Genomic DNA, 14,129 nt, shown 5'->3' on the forward strand with positions numbered 1-14,129 from the left:
TAGCCTATACTGAAAGGCTGAATACGTTAAAGCCTACCTAATCACAGTAGCCTGACGGATGAACAAATAAAATTAAAACCTTATGAATAAATAGGATATCTTGTAACATACTGCATGATCCAAATATAGTATTATTTGATCATTTTTTTAAGTTTTCATTACATTTCTGCCATGAAATCCACACTGAATCCACCCTTCTGATGGGATCAGTTTAATCCAGATTTTTTGGATCAAAGTGATCCAAATCCTACAAAAAAGTTCTAAAAAAACCCAAACTAAAGGTTTGATCCGGATCAAAACCGAGACCAGGGCCGGTTTTTCAAAAGTAATCCAGTAGGATTTTGGATAATGGATTGGATCAAATCTTGAAAATGTGTTTTTCAAAAGAAAAAACGGATTACATAATCGGATTAGATCACATAATCCAATCTTGGTTTTGATCCGGATCAAACCTTTGGTTTGGGTTTTTTTAGAACTTTTTTGTAGGATTTGGATCACTTTGATCCAAAAAATCTGGATTAAACTGATCCCATCAGAAGGGTGGATTCAGCATGGATTTCATGGCAGAAATTTAATGAAAACTCTCTAATGTATCAAATAATACTATATTTGGATCATGCAGTATGTTACAAGATATCCTATTTATTCATAAGGTTTTAATTTTATTTGTTCATCCGTCAGGCTACTGTGATTAGGTAGGCTTTAACGTATTCAGCCTTTCAGTATAGGCTACAGCAAAGTAGAAAGAGTTTGCCCTCATAAAATAATCCCCCAAACAGCTGTCAGAATTGACCAAAAACAATAAATTTTATTCTGTCACTAATTGATATATATATTCATCACAATCGAAAATATTTTTTTACATTAAGTCTTTTTTTTTAATTCAATACATCTATACTTGATACTTGTTATAAATATCCTCAATATACAGTGTTTGTGTTGTAGGTCTCAGATGAGCGGACTGCTGGAAGAGGATGGGGTGGGGTTTTTCTTGTTTTTATTTATTTTTTAAATGTGTGGGTTTTCATTTCAAATAAAAAACAAATTTATATTAACCCCACACTGGCTATTCTACTTGTTGCTCTTTACATATCTATAGTTCTACATTGTGATTTCCTATCCTGTTTGAGCACTGGTTATCCAGATTTGGTGATCCTGAAAAGTTCCTATCCGGATCAGATTGATCAAATCCGATGCTGCTTTAAAAAACTGGCTCCAAAAGTAAACTGGATTACGTGATCACGGATCACAAAAAAATGATTACTAAATCCGGATCAATTTTATCCGGATTAAACATTTTGAAAAACTGGGCCCTGGTGTCTCTAGTGCTCTACCGTCCAGGTTACGTTCTTCACCGCTAACTTAATTTTAGTGGCGCAGCTCCCTCTGTTGGTACAATTAATTACTACACGAGTGTTCTAGTTTTGCAGTGCATTATGTATATGTGTGTGTGTGTGTGTGTGTGTGTGTGTGCATATATATATATATACACACACACAATTGCATAATAAATGGAAAGAAAATAGAATACAAAAACATTAGAAAGGTAGTTAGTTTATTTTAAAGAATATAATTAAAATAGTGAGTATTAAAGTTAGAGGGTCAAGTAAAGATGGAAAAGATGTGTTTTAAGCTGATTCTTGAAGATGGCTAAGGACTCAGCCGCTCGGAGTTGAGGAGGTCAATACACCAGGAGGGAACAGTTAATTTAAATATACATATATATATATATATATATATATATATATATATATATATATATATGCATACTCTTCAAAACGTGTGTATTTAGATTATAATTCGCGTTAAATGTATGTAACAATATTAATAAATTTATGGTAAGGCGGGGAAGTTACATGTACAGTGCAGAGTGCAGTACCGTGCATGGTCTTCCGGAAGTGGCGTAAGTGACCATGACCTTCCTGTCTTCTCTTCTTCAATCACGTACAGTCATGTAGACGAGACACACGGCGGGTCGCGGCATGTAGGAGTAGAGAAAAATCACTTCGCAAAGCGCCTCATTGTCTGTTACTCTGGTAAGTCTTCATTCGCGTTCATGTTAATGACTGTTTCCGTTCGTTCATTCAGAAAGAGGAAACATGCGTTAGTTAGCCGCGAGCTAACGTTAGCCGCACGAGCAGCAGATGCGCGTGACATTCATCCAACGGTTCAGCTCCAGCTCAAGTAAAGCTGAAGACATAGCTTATAAAATATTATACTACTGCTTCTAAAATATTAATAATTCAATTTCTCTAATATATAGCCGTAACTTACAACTTGTAATGCTATGGCTGTCTGGGATTATTAGGCACCCTCTTGACAAACCCAGTGGTTTGTGTACCTTAATGGCGTCATAGCATCAAAAATCCAGTAAGTTGCCAACCATTTTCGGACTGGATCTGGTTTCTGAACAGCTTTTGTTAACATTATAGTCTGAAAACAAAATTGGCTGCCTGCATAGACAGCATTTTTGTTGGCTGTCATAATATATATATATATATATATATATATATATATATATATTCCAGGTCAGCTGACATGTGTAGGTATGCAGCTCATGCTTCTTATCTGTCAGTCCATTGCTAAAGTTGCACGTACTCATTTAATTCATTCTTATGCCTCACATCATAATTAAGGCTTCCTTCATGTCCGTCTTCAAAATCTGTGGTTTGACTTATATTCTTTAGTGTTCAACCAGTTGCTGTTTGTGTGTTTTGTTGCAGTTTTTAGCTCCGTCAGGTTGAGAGGGAACAATGAAGTATTTCAGCTGCGCAGGCTCTCTGAAGAGCTCATGGGACCAAGTGTTTTTGGCTTTCTGGCAGAGATACCCCAACCCCTACAGGTACTGCCAATACACACATCTGTCATCTATTACAGCTCCCAATGTATATGCATTTATTTTAAACAATATTTTTATACTTTTATATTTATAACCACTGTCTATGTGATGTTATATAATGTCTGTGTTTATATTCCTCAGCAATCATGTTTTAACTGAAGACATCATATTTCGGGAGGTCACTCCGGACAACCGTCTGATCTCCAGACGTCTCCTGACCAAAACCAGCAGAGCTCCTCGCTGGGCGGAGAAGTTCCTGCCTGCTCACATGGCACAGAAGGCGTACATCATTGAGGACTCTGTAGTGGATCCCGAGGGCAGGACCATGACCACGCTCACCTGGAACATCAGCCACGCTCGTGTGATGGTGATCCCTCGTCCTGTCTCACAGAGATTACTGACTACAACATGTCCGAGAGATATTGCACCCCAAAATCTAGAGAAATACAAATTAAACTTCTTTTGAGTACCATTAATATGTTGTGTATTCTGACAGTAAACACTTTGTCTTCCAAATGTAGTGGATTAAAACGTGTAACATGCTCAAAGCATCAGCACAAGAAGTAACACAGTGGCCAAAGTGAGGCTTTAAAGGGGATTCATTTAAAGACACTTCTCTTTTTCTTAACTAAATCACAGCATATGCAGAAACTTGCAGACGAACGATGAATAATATTTCACCTGCTGCAAATTGAATATGTGAATATGGCATGGAAGAAAAATATTGACAGATGTATTTGAAGCAAAATAGCATGATGTTGAATTGCACTAATTAAAAAATAAATATTGCATTGCATTAACAGTGCTTTCATTTTAATGCATTGCATTATTGGTAAAATTCAGCATGCTTTTTGTTTCAAATACAGTTGTCGTTATTTAACTTCTATAATATAGTGATTTTGTATGATTCCTCGGACTGACTATGATTTAATTATCCACTGGTCTGACTAGACATGAACCATTAGAGGTTAACGATGTGTTTTCTTTGTGCAGAGTGTTGAAGAGCGCTGTGTGTACAGAGTGAACCCTGACAACATCAGCTGGACCGAGATCAAGAGAGAGGCCTGGATTTCCTCCAAACTGTACGGCCTCTCTAGAGCGATTCAGGTCAGCGGGTGACGGGGCGTCTAAACAACACATGCTTATGTTGATCTCAAAGAGAGATTTATTACAGTAGTGTGTGTGAACTGTTTAAAAACATTCTGCAGCCTGGATCGTAGCGTGGATGCAGAAGATCGTGCGGGGTGTTTATAGCTAACAGCTGTTTAGTCTGTGGTTAAATTACATCACTGGAACTTCCACAACACTTGGCAGAAAACGCTCTTTCTATCCCATTTTCAGGAATTTGGTCTTGCCCGGTTTAAGAGCAGCGTTACAAAGACCATGAAAGGTTTCGAGTACGTCCTGGCCAAGATGCAAGGTAAGCTGGCAGCTAGAGCTCAAGCGTGCAGTAGCAGATTAATGGTTTAATTCATTTTGTTGTAAACATGGTCGTCTAAGCTGGATCTCGTTACTGCACAGGTGAAATGCCCACACGAACGCTGGCAGAAACCGCAACTGTGAAGGCACGGGAGACCGCACTCGCCGCCAAGGAGAAAGCCAAAGATTTAGCCTCTCAAGCTCAAAAGAAGCAGTATGTATGATGAGCGCACACGCCTGGAGGTGACTTCTGAAAAGAGCCGTGCCGTTCAATGGATGTGAGATGCATTTCACCAGGAGCTGAGAAGATCAAATCATGCCTGTCTGGATTCTCCGAATGCATTTAGTGAAGCCCATGTTCTCTTCGACTGAAATTCTCCAGTAAACTTGATTTAATACAGCACCATCCTCCACCTGCTCCTGATTTTACATGAGACATTTGCATTTATTTTTTTTTTGATTGCTAAATTAATTTAATTTCTCTGATTTTGTCGATGTATTTCAAACATGGCCTCTGAATCTTCACATTCACACTTACTGAGGTCTGTGATCTGCCTTGTTTAGCAATGTGATCTGTTGCTTCAAATTGAAGTTATAACTGCATCGATGGGTCCACGGTTCAAGCAGTCATTGCCGGCATGATATCTAGAGTCTGATCTTTGGCACGTGAAAACATATGCCAGAAAGGTTTGCAGTGGAAGAAGGCAATGTCTAATTAAAAGTGTGAAAGTTGTCAAACAAATGTCCAATGTTGAGTGCCTGAAAGAAATGCAATGTCTTGTAGCTCTTAATTGTTCGTGATCAACAGGTATTACCATTAAATATTTTCTATTGGACATATTGTTTTCCCATTTCATTTTCTCTCTGATCACTTTTGAGTGGGAGATAACACCATTTTAAACAGATCAAGTAAATCTCATACCACTCATATTTTCTAGAGAAATTAAACCAAACATGGCATTAAAATAGGCCAACATTTAGTCTCATTAGGTCTGATATGACTGAATACTAGGCCAAGTCCAGTCAAAATATATAGACTAATGTATTACAAACAAGCTCATGAGATGCAAATAAATAACGTATACAAAATCACAATAAGTCAGATTAAATACATAAAATATTTATTTGTACAAAAGGCTTATGTTGGTCAAAAATAATAAAATGCTACATATGAATACAAGGAGAGACATAAATACAAAGGTGTTCCTGGTCCAATGACATACGAATAGTTCATAAGGCATTTGGTGTTCAGAACTATATACAATGTACATTTTGCTGTGTACATTAACAATTACTGTACAAACATCTAAAAACAAAGGCATGTTCATAATAGTTTGCATAAATGACTGATATGAGCAGATACTGAACAGTTTGCAAATACAGCCCATGTATTTTGTCAATACTACCAACATACTGAATTGCAGTTCAAAGGTATGCATTAAAAAAGAAACATTTTGCATGAGCAGACTAACACATTTTAGGGGAAAAGGGATTCAACTTATATATAAAAAAAAGAAAGAAAAACACTTAACTATGTTCTATTTTTCAGGCTTCTTGCTTAGGGCTCTAAATAACAGCTCGTTGTTGGGTGTTTTAATAGCACCAACTCTGATTCCGAAGAGAATCAAAGCACACGACCAAAACAAAGTAAAATTACATAAAAATTATGATGCTGATAGTAGTTAAATAACAATCATTTCAAACCCAACTGTACCGTTACCCAATAGAAACAAACAAATGCATGGCTGTAAAGGAAAGCATTCTTTCCCTATGAATTGCAGCACCACAACCCTTGAAATAATTTTTCAATTAGAAAAAAAATATTGCAATATTAAAAGTGAAAAATAAAAAATGCTTTGACATAATCTGCAATTTCACACATTAGGAAACTTGAAAGAAATAACACACCTAAAGAGACATCACAAGTGCTCATGCGTATGCTTTGTGCAATGTATCAAAACTCGACTTTTGAAACAGAATTAAATAAGCTGGATATTAAACATTTAAGTGCAAGCCATGAGTACTGCAGGCTGACCCTAAACTTAAGCTCATGAGCCGGATAGAAGACAACTAACGGGTACAACGTGACCATGACTAATCCAGAAAAAAACAATCATTCTGTGGAAATAAAGCATCACCAAAATTGTTACACTTGAATCTCATGAGTGTATAGCATACTAGAGCACCATAATGCCATTAGTGTAAAGAATACACTACACTAAATCAATTCCAGTCATGCTTTAGTTGTTGTTTGCAGCTGATGGTTTCAGAGTGGCAGCAACAGAAGGCTGTTCTGTGGTGACGATGGTTAAAGCCCATCAAACGTTTCATACCGTTCTGTGATGTTTGTAGATCTGGGCCGGTCATAACCAGCTGTGATTAGAGGTAGAGTAGCTGTGGTCCACCCCAGCATGTGATAAGCCCAGACCGTCTGACTCCAGAGTCCACACCATGCTCTCCACATCGATCTCAACATCCTCTGCAATTTCCAAGCAAATATGATCAACAACACATGTGACTAACTCTACCCCCATTACACAAAGCTTGTGAACAAAACAAAAAAACTGACATAATAGAATAATCTTTTAAAAATAGAAACTTTCATTTAAAAAGTGTGTGCGTGTGTGTTTTTAAATTCAATTGTTTTAACTGATTCTAATAATAATAATAGAACAGAAATATTTGAACTCTAACAGCTCATTTAGGAATATGAAGATCTGGTCTGTCTGATGATCACCTCTCTCTGAGTCGGATCTCTCGGAGGACACCGTTGAGCCGAGGCTGTCGTTACGCATCCTCTCTGAACCGCCCTGCAGTTTCTCCAGCCGTGTGCGCAGCTCTCTCTGCTCCCAGCGCAGACGGTCCTTCAGCAGCTCTGCACACTCGTCCTGTTCCTGCAGCTTCTGCAAGCGCACATGAAGAGCCACCGTTAAACCTTCTGTTTGCATCTCATCCAGTCTCTCAATGCATCTCACCAGGATCACAATGACTTGATTCACATCTCTCTGATTGATTAATTAGGTTAGCTCCTTTGTTTGCTGGCAGACAAAAACATTTGTAAACCATTTTCAGTAAATGTTCTGTTGCAATGTATGCATTTATTTTTAAGCATTTGTCTTAAATTGGACATTAGTCTTGTAATAGCAATCCTCCAAAAGGGAAGAATTGCGTGCAAAGGCTGCCATTATAGCACTGCATATAAGGGAAATCAACAGGATTCGTACAGTAACTTGCTTTGATTTTAATAACCTATTCAATCTAACAACCATTCATACACAAATGAGATGCGTTACATAAATACTTGATATAGTTTAAGCTTGATGGTAAGAAACAGAAGCAAACTCACTGAGTTAGTTTGTGTTTTACGCCATTCCAGCTTCTGTGGCGAGAAATGTTATGGCTGAATTATATCATGTTTTTAGAATTTCTTTTTGCTAAAAACTCCAAAACTGTATTTGGCTTAACACTTAAAAATCTCAGAAAGAATTAACTGAATAATGAAAAAAAAAGAAAGAAAAAAAAACACATACAGGGATAAATAAAGGGATTCGACAGAGAAAACATGTTGAAGGATCTTCCCCTAGTATTAAAAACGTAATCCCGTCATCATAGAATGACCAATTCTACAGCGGATATAAACAATCTGGTCAAATCGGTTAGAAAATTGATAGAAAATGTCAATACTGTATTAATATTAATCCCACTTTGTTGTCCATTTGTTATTAACAACACAGGAAAAAAATGATTGGCTTTAAATCCATAGAAGGTACAGCACACATTTCAGATCCACCAATAACGATTCTTTTGTCAAACTCACAGAGTAACAGAGTGGAAATCAAACATCAAAAGATGTAACTTTACTTTTCATTAACAATGGAAAAGGGCCTTGAATAAAACAGTTTAATTGAACTATATGATTTTCATAGGGTTATTGCTCAGGGATCTTCAACAAGAATGGCCAAAATTATATTAATTATATTTACAATTTATTTCACTAATAATCAACATTTACTTACGTAAAACTCTGTGGAAATGAATTTGCTGTCTCTTTTTTGCCAATAAGAGCATAGAATTTCAAAAGGCAAAATATACATATTACATGTGTTTAAAGGGGTCCTTTAATGTATATGTGTACGTACATAGATAGATAGATAGATAGACAGACAGACAGACAGATAGACAGATAGATCTTTCTCTCCCAGTTATATCACTGGGTAATTATATAAATTGCAGCCATTTGGGAGCCTTTTAGCCTTTTATGCATGGCATTGAAACTGCTTTTGAGTTTGCGATTGCTTTTCAGTTTCACTTTCACTTTTGAGATTCGTGATTTTGCATGTACTGTTTATACTATGTGCCAGTACTTACCACACATTTCACAAGATTAGAGGTTTTGTCAGTGGTGCTCAGAATCTACAAATCATTTGCCATTGTCGTCAAGTCTCTCTCCTACTTTGTTTATTTGGTAAGTGCAATTTTATGTACTGTAATATAACAGAAAGCCTTATTCGTTTTCTGTGCCTTTCTGAATATGGATTCAAGCTTATGGATTCACCCCTAAAAATAACTGCATTTATATGTACAGATAAGTGCAACAGTATTACGTACAATTAAAAAATTCAGAAATTCAAAAGGTATTGTAAATATGCATTGCTGTCAATTTTTATAGTTATTTATGAATTACTTTACTTACTACAAAAAATGAAGCACTTCTTCCTCGTCTTCTTGTCTGATGCACTCAACCAAGCGTTCTAACCATGACCTGTCCCTCCCCATCCCACAACCATTCGAATTTCCATAGATGGGATTGTTTTAATGATATTCTAATGGACCGCTTTGTGATGTCACAAAAGCCGAAAAACAAACGCTGTATTCAAAACGAGTCTTTCGTTACAGCTCTTGAAAAGGGACATTTTTGGAAACAAAATGGAGTGGACTTTCAGATTTTTTACTTTGTAGATATTTTTATGTCCAAACATACACACTGACTGAAATTCAAAAAGTGAAAGAGCATAATAGGACCCCTTTAAGCATTTGCTGGGTAACAAATACTAAAGATTGTTGCCGAGATGTGCGTGCTATTTTCTGGCAGATACTAACTCTAAAACACTTAACATAGTTTCACAACCAATTCTAGACTGCAACAAAATTCTGATAACATGCCTTTTTTATATATAATTTCCACACCTTTCCATAATTACTCATTTGAAATAATTGTCTTTATTTTATAGACAACAAATGATCTGATCTCTCTTTATTTATACTTCTGTAAATCATCACTCTTGATATTTTGTTGATATGGTCAAGGTGACTCACCTTGATGTGCAGCTGTGCTTGTCTGAGCAGACTGAGGGTTGTGTTTCTAGATGAATCCGAGGACAGAGGAACCTGCTGCTTCAGCTGCTCCAAACAATGTTTTAACTGAGCTCTCCTACAATCACAAACACATGCAGCAACATAACACTTAACCACATGCAAAACCACAGAGACACACTTCATTTCACTCCAGCTTAAATGTGTAATATAATTAATTATACAACCATTAGTTCTAGTACTCAAATTTGACTGGCTAAACAGAGCTCCAATCGCACTCAGACTTTTCCCTATGATGTCAATGTTCATGCATTACAGACCAGAGTACAGTATGTGAGCATAGCGTTTTAAAACTTAATGCTTTTTTTAATTTGGCAAAATCGGTCTAAAAATTTAAGTTACTCAACAGCAACTGTTTATTGAACTGCTGCAGAAAGCAATATCACACTCCCACAATGATGGGACCTAATTTCTGAAAAACTGTACTAATATGTAGAACAATAGCACAATTGCAATATTGCTGAATGCAAAATAAAACTTAGTTACCTGTGTTTCTCCAGCTCATTGTGAACAGACCTGAAACAAAGAACCAATAGCTTTACTTAGCCATAACATTTGTTCATATTGAATTCTCACTTTGTTTTTTGTTTTTTTTAGATCCGTGTGGACAAGCATTTTGTAGACATTGCCTTCTATTTAGATTCACCTACAGTTAAAAGTACTTAATATAATCAATTCAGCACTTAATATTTGGCGACACTGAATATTTAGCAATATTATTGACTTGATTGCACAGACACTACTGATGAGAACTGAGGCCAGCTGCATAAACGGTTTAGACTAGTCTTTAAAAAGTTTGCCATCTATTTTTCTTTCTTCAAGACTGGTCATAACTTTTTTAATTCAGTTATGAAAAGGTCTTATTTGTATTGGAAAAGTAAGACAACTTTTGCAACTGCTAGTTGGTCAAACTAGCTCTTAAGACACAGTCTATGCAACTAGCCCCTGGACTGAGCTGGATGATGACATTAGTGATGGGAAGTTCGATTATTTTCCGCGAACCGGTTCTTTCGGACGGTTCGATTCATTAAACCGGTTGAAAAAACCGGTTCATCGGTTCTTTCACGCGATGACGTAATGGCGTCACGTCTATCAAACATTCAAATATATAAAGTCAGTAATCATAACTTTAGTCAGTTAAAACCTCATAATCATGAAGTTTACATTTGAGTTTTGCAACTACACCTAAATACAGTAACAGCAATAATGTGCATATGAGGATTTAAGTCTTGAAGATATAAAGTAAATAAATTAGGTGTCATCAGCGCAGAAACCATGATCCACTAACTAAACATAATCCATTGCGATGTATTTGTTATTAAATGAGCTTACGTTTCTCCAGATTGCCCTTCATCCAAGCCCTCGAAATACCTGCGCTCATAACATTACTAGTACAGAATCAGAATCAATCACCAAAAGAATCCCTTCGGTTCAGACATGCTGTGATCGCTGAATCGCGCATGCGCAGTATCATCAGTTCATCGGTTCTCAATTCGGACGCGTCCGACAGAAACGATTCTCGGTTGAGTGTACTGATGATCCGAAAACCGATGCAACCGGTTCTTGACTCGAGAACGAGAATCGCTCTAACCGGCACGTGCTGCAGTTCAGTGTCATCAGCTGCTCTACTCATGTTCATGTTCTACAAACTCAATTTGTGAATGTGTCATCATTAACTACAAATACAGTACAGATATCTCATAAATCATCCCTTATTCCTATTAAACATAAGAGTCTTAAGAATCTTAATTATTGTCCAACTTCCCTGAAAACTCATTTGGCCTATACATTATATACAATATACAGATTGGAAACATTAATCTAAAAAAAAAAAATAATAAAAAAAAATCAAAATAAAATATAGTTATTTTATCACACTTTCCGATGTTTAACAAAATACTTACAAAATTACACGCATGCGCAGTATCATCAGTTCATCGGTTCTCAATTCGGACGCGTCCGACAGAAACGATTCTCGGTTGAGTGTACTGGTGATCCGAAAACCGAAGCAACCGGTTCTTGACTCGAGAACGAGAACTGCTCCAGCAGTGGGCGTGTTTGTTCATTATCTGGCTCGGCTCAGTGTTCATCTTCAGTTCGGTCTTCACAGCATTTCATTCAGTGTACTGTTTGAGTAAATGGATTACCCCGGGATATTGGTTTATTCTGACTCAGAGGGAGTGTCAGTCATGTTAAAAAAGTTAACAGCTTAAGTAATTTGTGGATTTATGCTTATTGGAGACGTGAACCGTTTCAAACGATTCAGTTCGATTTGGTGAACTGGTTCAACCGGTTCACTAAGAAGAACCGGTTAAATTGAACGATTCGTTCACGAATCGGCCATCACTAGATGACATCACTGTTTCCTCCAGAGCTGCTTCATAGAAGAACAAAATACTCATTCCATAACTAATGAACGTTACAGAGTTCTTAAACTGAACCTTTTTATTCATTCATTCATATAAAAAAAGATCAAAAGTGGAGGATCGTTGTAGAATGAAATTAAATATTGTCTGAATAACAAGAATCAGTGTTTTAGAAGATGCTCAGAGCTGTACAATAGAAAAACAACACCTTACACTCACCTGCTGTTCCCAGGCGAATGACTCTTTGATTTCTGCTTTTTTCTCTTATCTGTAACTCCTTTACTGTAGAATGGAAGCACTGAGGCATAACCGTGCTCGGCCTCTGAAAATGAATAATACATCACATGAGTGATTAATAGCCCGGCCTACTTACTTTTATAAACGATTCTTTTATACAAGCGAAAAATTAAATGATTTCGGATATATGACCGTTGCCTGGTTATAAATCTGAGTTGACAGACAAATATTAAGGTTCTACTATACCAGATACCTGCTATATGTCAGCATCTCATCATCAGATCAGCTGTATGTGAGACCGCTTTCTGGTTTTGGCGCCATCGAACGATTTGACTATTTTGAAATCAGTGCTTCCACTGTAACAATGTATCCAGTAATCACGCGACGTCTTTGATGAACCGCTGTAAACTGTAGCAGAATAACGGACAGCGCTGCTACATTTTCAAATCTATGACGATTTCGCGCCTTTGTGTACAACACAGAACTGAAATGTAGGTCACCGAGCCAAATGACACAATAATATCAGCAACAAAAGCGATGTTTACCGCTCTACAGATACACAAACAAACCTCTGCAAAAAAATAAAACACAGCCAGTGCCCACATGAGTAAATAAATAGTGCAAACATTAATGATTTTGTGCAAAACACAAGCAAACATTAGACTGTCCAAAACGGCTTCGGTTTCAAAGCAAACAATGTGAAAGAAATAACGCGTCTAATACCTCTTTCTCTCCGCTCCAGATACTCAGCTGCCTGCAGAAGCACTTGGATGTTGCATGTGTTAACCTCCATTTCTGACAAACAAATGTTATTTTGAAAGCGCCAAGATCGAAACTGATCTATTGAAGTGTAGAGCAGAGTTCGGCTGATCCAGCTCGCCACGTCATTCGCGTCAGACGCGTCACGCCACGCCCCCCTCCGCGCTGACGCGACCGCTCCCTTCAACTGACACAAAAACAACGCACGTTATGTATGCATATTTTTGTTTTTTGTTTGTGTTTTAGGTTTTCATGTTTATTATTGTAGTCATCTCTTTTGTAGTCATCTCTATTGTAGTCATCATTTGACTGTGCTTATTGAAGTTTCATAAAAAAAAACGTTATACTAGTATTTGTGCTTGGCCATTGATGGGAGATTTAATTAAAGACGAGGACAACTTTCACTATATGTTATTTAAATATTTTTTTATCCAAGCCAATTGATTGAAATTTATTGGCCTTGGCCATAATTCGGGCTTTTATTTTGTTACACTTTTTTGATTCTCATGAATATGATAAAAACTGTAAACGTATTTTAAGCAATTATATTTTAATAAGAAATAAAATTTATTGAACAAATAATATTTTTAATTAACTAGTGATCTATCTATCTATCTATCTATAGATGTGTGTGTGTATATATATATATACACTCTCACACACACACACACAAACATATATACATACAGTTCTTTGCAAAAGTCTTAGGAAACTAGTATTTTCAAACAAAAAATGGTTTTAAGTCTGTTATTTCTGTCTTTTGCTGTAGTGTGTCAGTAGGAAATATCAATTTGCATTTCCAAACCATCATCAGTCTGTCTGGAATAACATGAAGAAACAGATGAAACTGAGACAGACTCAGACTCAGAAGAACTGTGCCAATGTCTATGGAAATGTCTACTTCAATTGTAAAAATGCATATTTAAAATAATGTTTAACGTATAATGATACACCCACCATGATAATGAGACCTTGATCTTATTAGTATGTGCTCTTGTGTAATAAATATTGAATGTGACAAGTGAGATAATATAGGACAACAAAACTGAAATCCCGAAGGCTTTTATTTTATGAAACATTTATTTATGCAAATAAAAACATTTAACACATTCAAACAAGTCTCTCATGACAATTCA

The 14,129-nt window shown here is 36.5% G+C and overlaps 2 protein-coding genes across 3 annotated transcripts; one reads left to right on the forward strand and one right to left on the reverse strand.

Moving 5' to 3' along the window:
• Positions 1–1,881: 1,881 nt before the first annotated feature.
• On the forward strand, positions 1,882–5,094 carry prelid1a (PRELI domain containing 1a). The gene is made up of 6 exons (XM_052575309.1): positions 1,882–2,036; positions 2,724–2,842; positions 2,981–3,206; positions 3,833–3,946; positions 4,181–4,259; positions 4,361–5,094. Exons 2-6 carry the CDS (start codon positions 2,754–2,756, stop codon positions 4,480–4,482), a joined length of 630 nt encoding a protein of 209 aa, XP_052431269.1. The 5' UTR covers positions 1,882–2,036; positions 2,724–2,753; the 3' UTR covers positions 4,483–5,094.
• A 268-nt stretch (positions 5,095–5,362) lies between these two features.
• Positions 5,363–13,159, reverse strand: mxd3 (MAX dimerization protein 3). Of its 2 annotated transcripts, XM_052573584.1 has the most exons (7): positions 12,958–13,159; positions 12,217–12,319; positions 10,118–10,147; positions 9,575–9,689; positions 7,605–7,637; positions 6,996–7,161; positions 5,363–6,737 (listed from the first exon to the last, which is right to left on the reverse strand). In XM_052573584.1, the coding sequence occupies exons 1-7, from the start codon at positions 13,025–13,027 to the stop codon at positions 6,622–6,624; spliced, it is 633 nt and encodes a 210-aa protein (XP_052429544.1). In that variant the 5' UTR covers positions 13,028–13,159; the 3' UTR covers positions 5,363–6,621. The 2 variants fall into 2 exon arrangements, with proteins under 2 accessions (XP_052429544.1, XP_052429545.1); XM_052573585.1 differs by lacking the exon at positions 7,605–7,637 and having other exon boundaries at positions 12,958–13,154.
• Between the last annotated feature and the right edge of the window lie 970 nt (positions 13,160–14,129).

The sequence above is a fragment of the Carassius gibelio genome, chromosome B14 (genome assembly GCF_023724105.1).
Source record: "Carassius gibelio isolate Cgi1373 ecotype wild population from Czech Republic chromosome B14, carGib1.2-hapl.c, whole genome shotgun sequence".
In the NCBI taxonomy this organism is placed as follows: Eukaryota; Metazoa; Chordata; class Actinopteri; order Cypriniformes; family Cyprinidae; genus Carassius; species Carassius gibelio.

Bases quoted from the DNA above. Each gene is read 5' to 3' on its own strand.
- prelid1a (XM_052575309.1), top strand. From the start codon at position 2,754: ATGAAGTATTTCAGCTGCGCAGGCTCTCTGAAGAGCTCATGGGACCAA. The intron at 2,843-2,980 runs GTACTGCCAATA...TATATTCCTCAG, and splicing joins AGATACCCCAACCCCTACAG to CAATCATGTTTTAACTGAAG. The intron at 4,260-4,360 runs GTAAGCTGGCAG...GTTACTGCACAG, and splicing joins CGTCCTGGCCAAGATGCAAG to GTGAAATGCCCACACGAACG.
- mxd3 (XM_052573584.1), bottom strand. From the start codon at position 13,027: ATGGAGGTTAACACATGCAACATCCAAGTGCTTCTGCAGGCAGCTGAG. The intron at 12,320-12,957 runs GTATTAGACGCG...ATTCATTTTCAG, and splicing joins TCTGGAGCGGAGAGAAAGAG to AGGCCGAGCACGGTTATGCC. The intron at 7,162-7,604 runs GTGAGTTTGCTT...GTGCGCTTGCAG, and splicing joins GTAAAACACAAACTAACTCA to AAGCTGCAGGAACAGGACGA.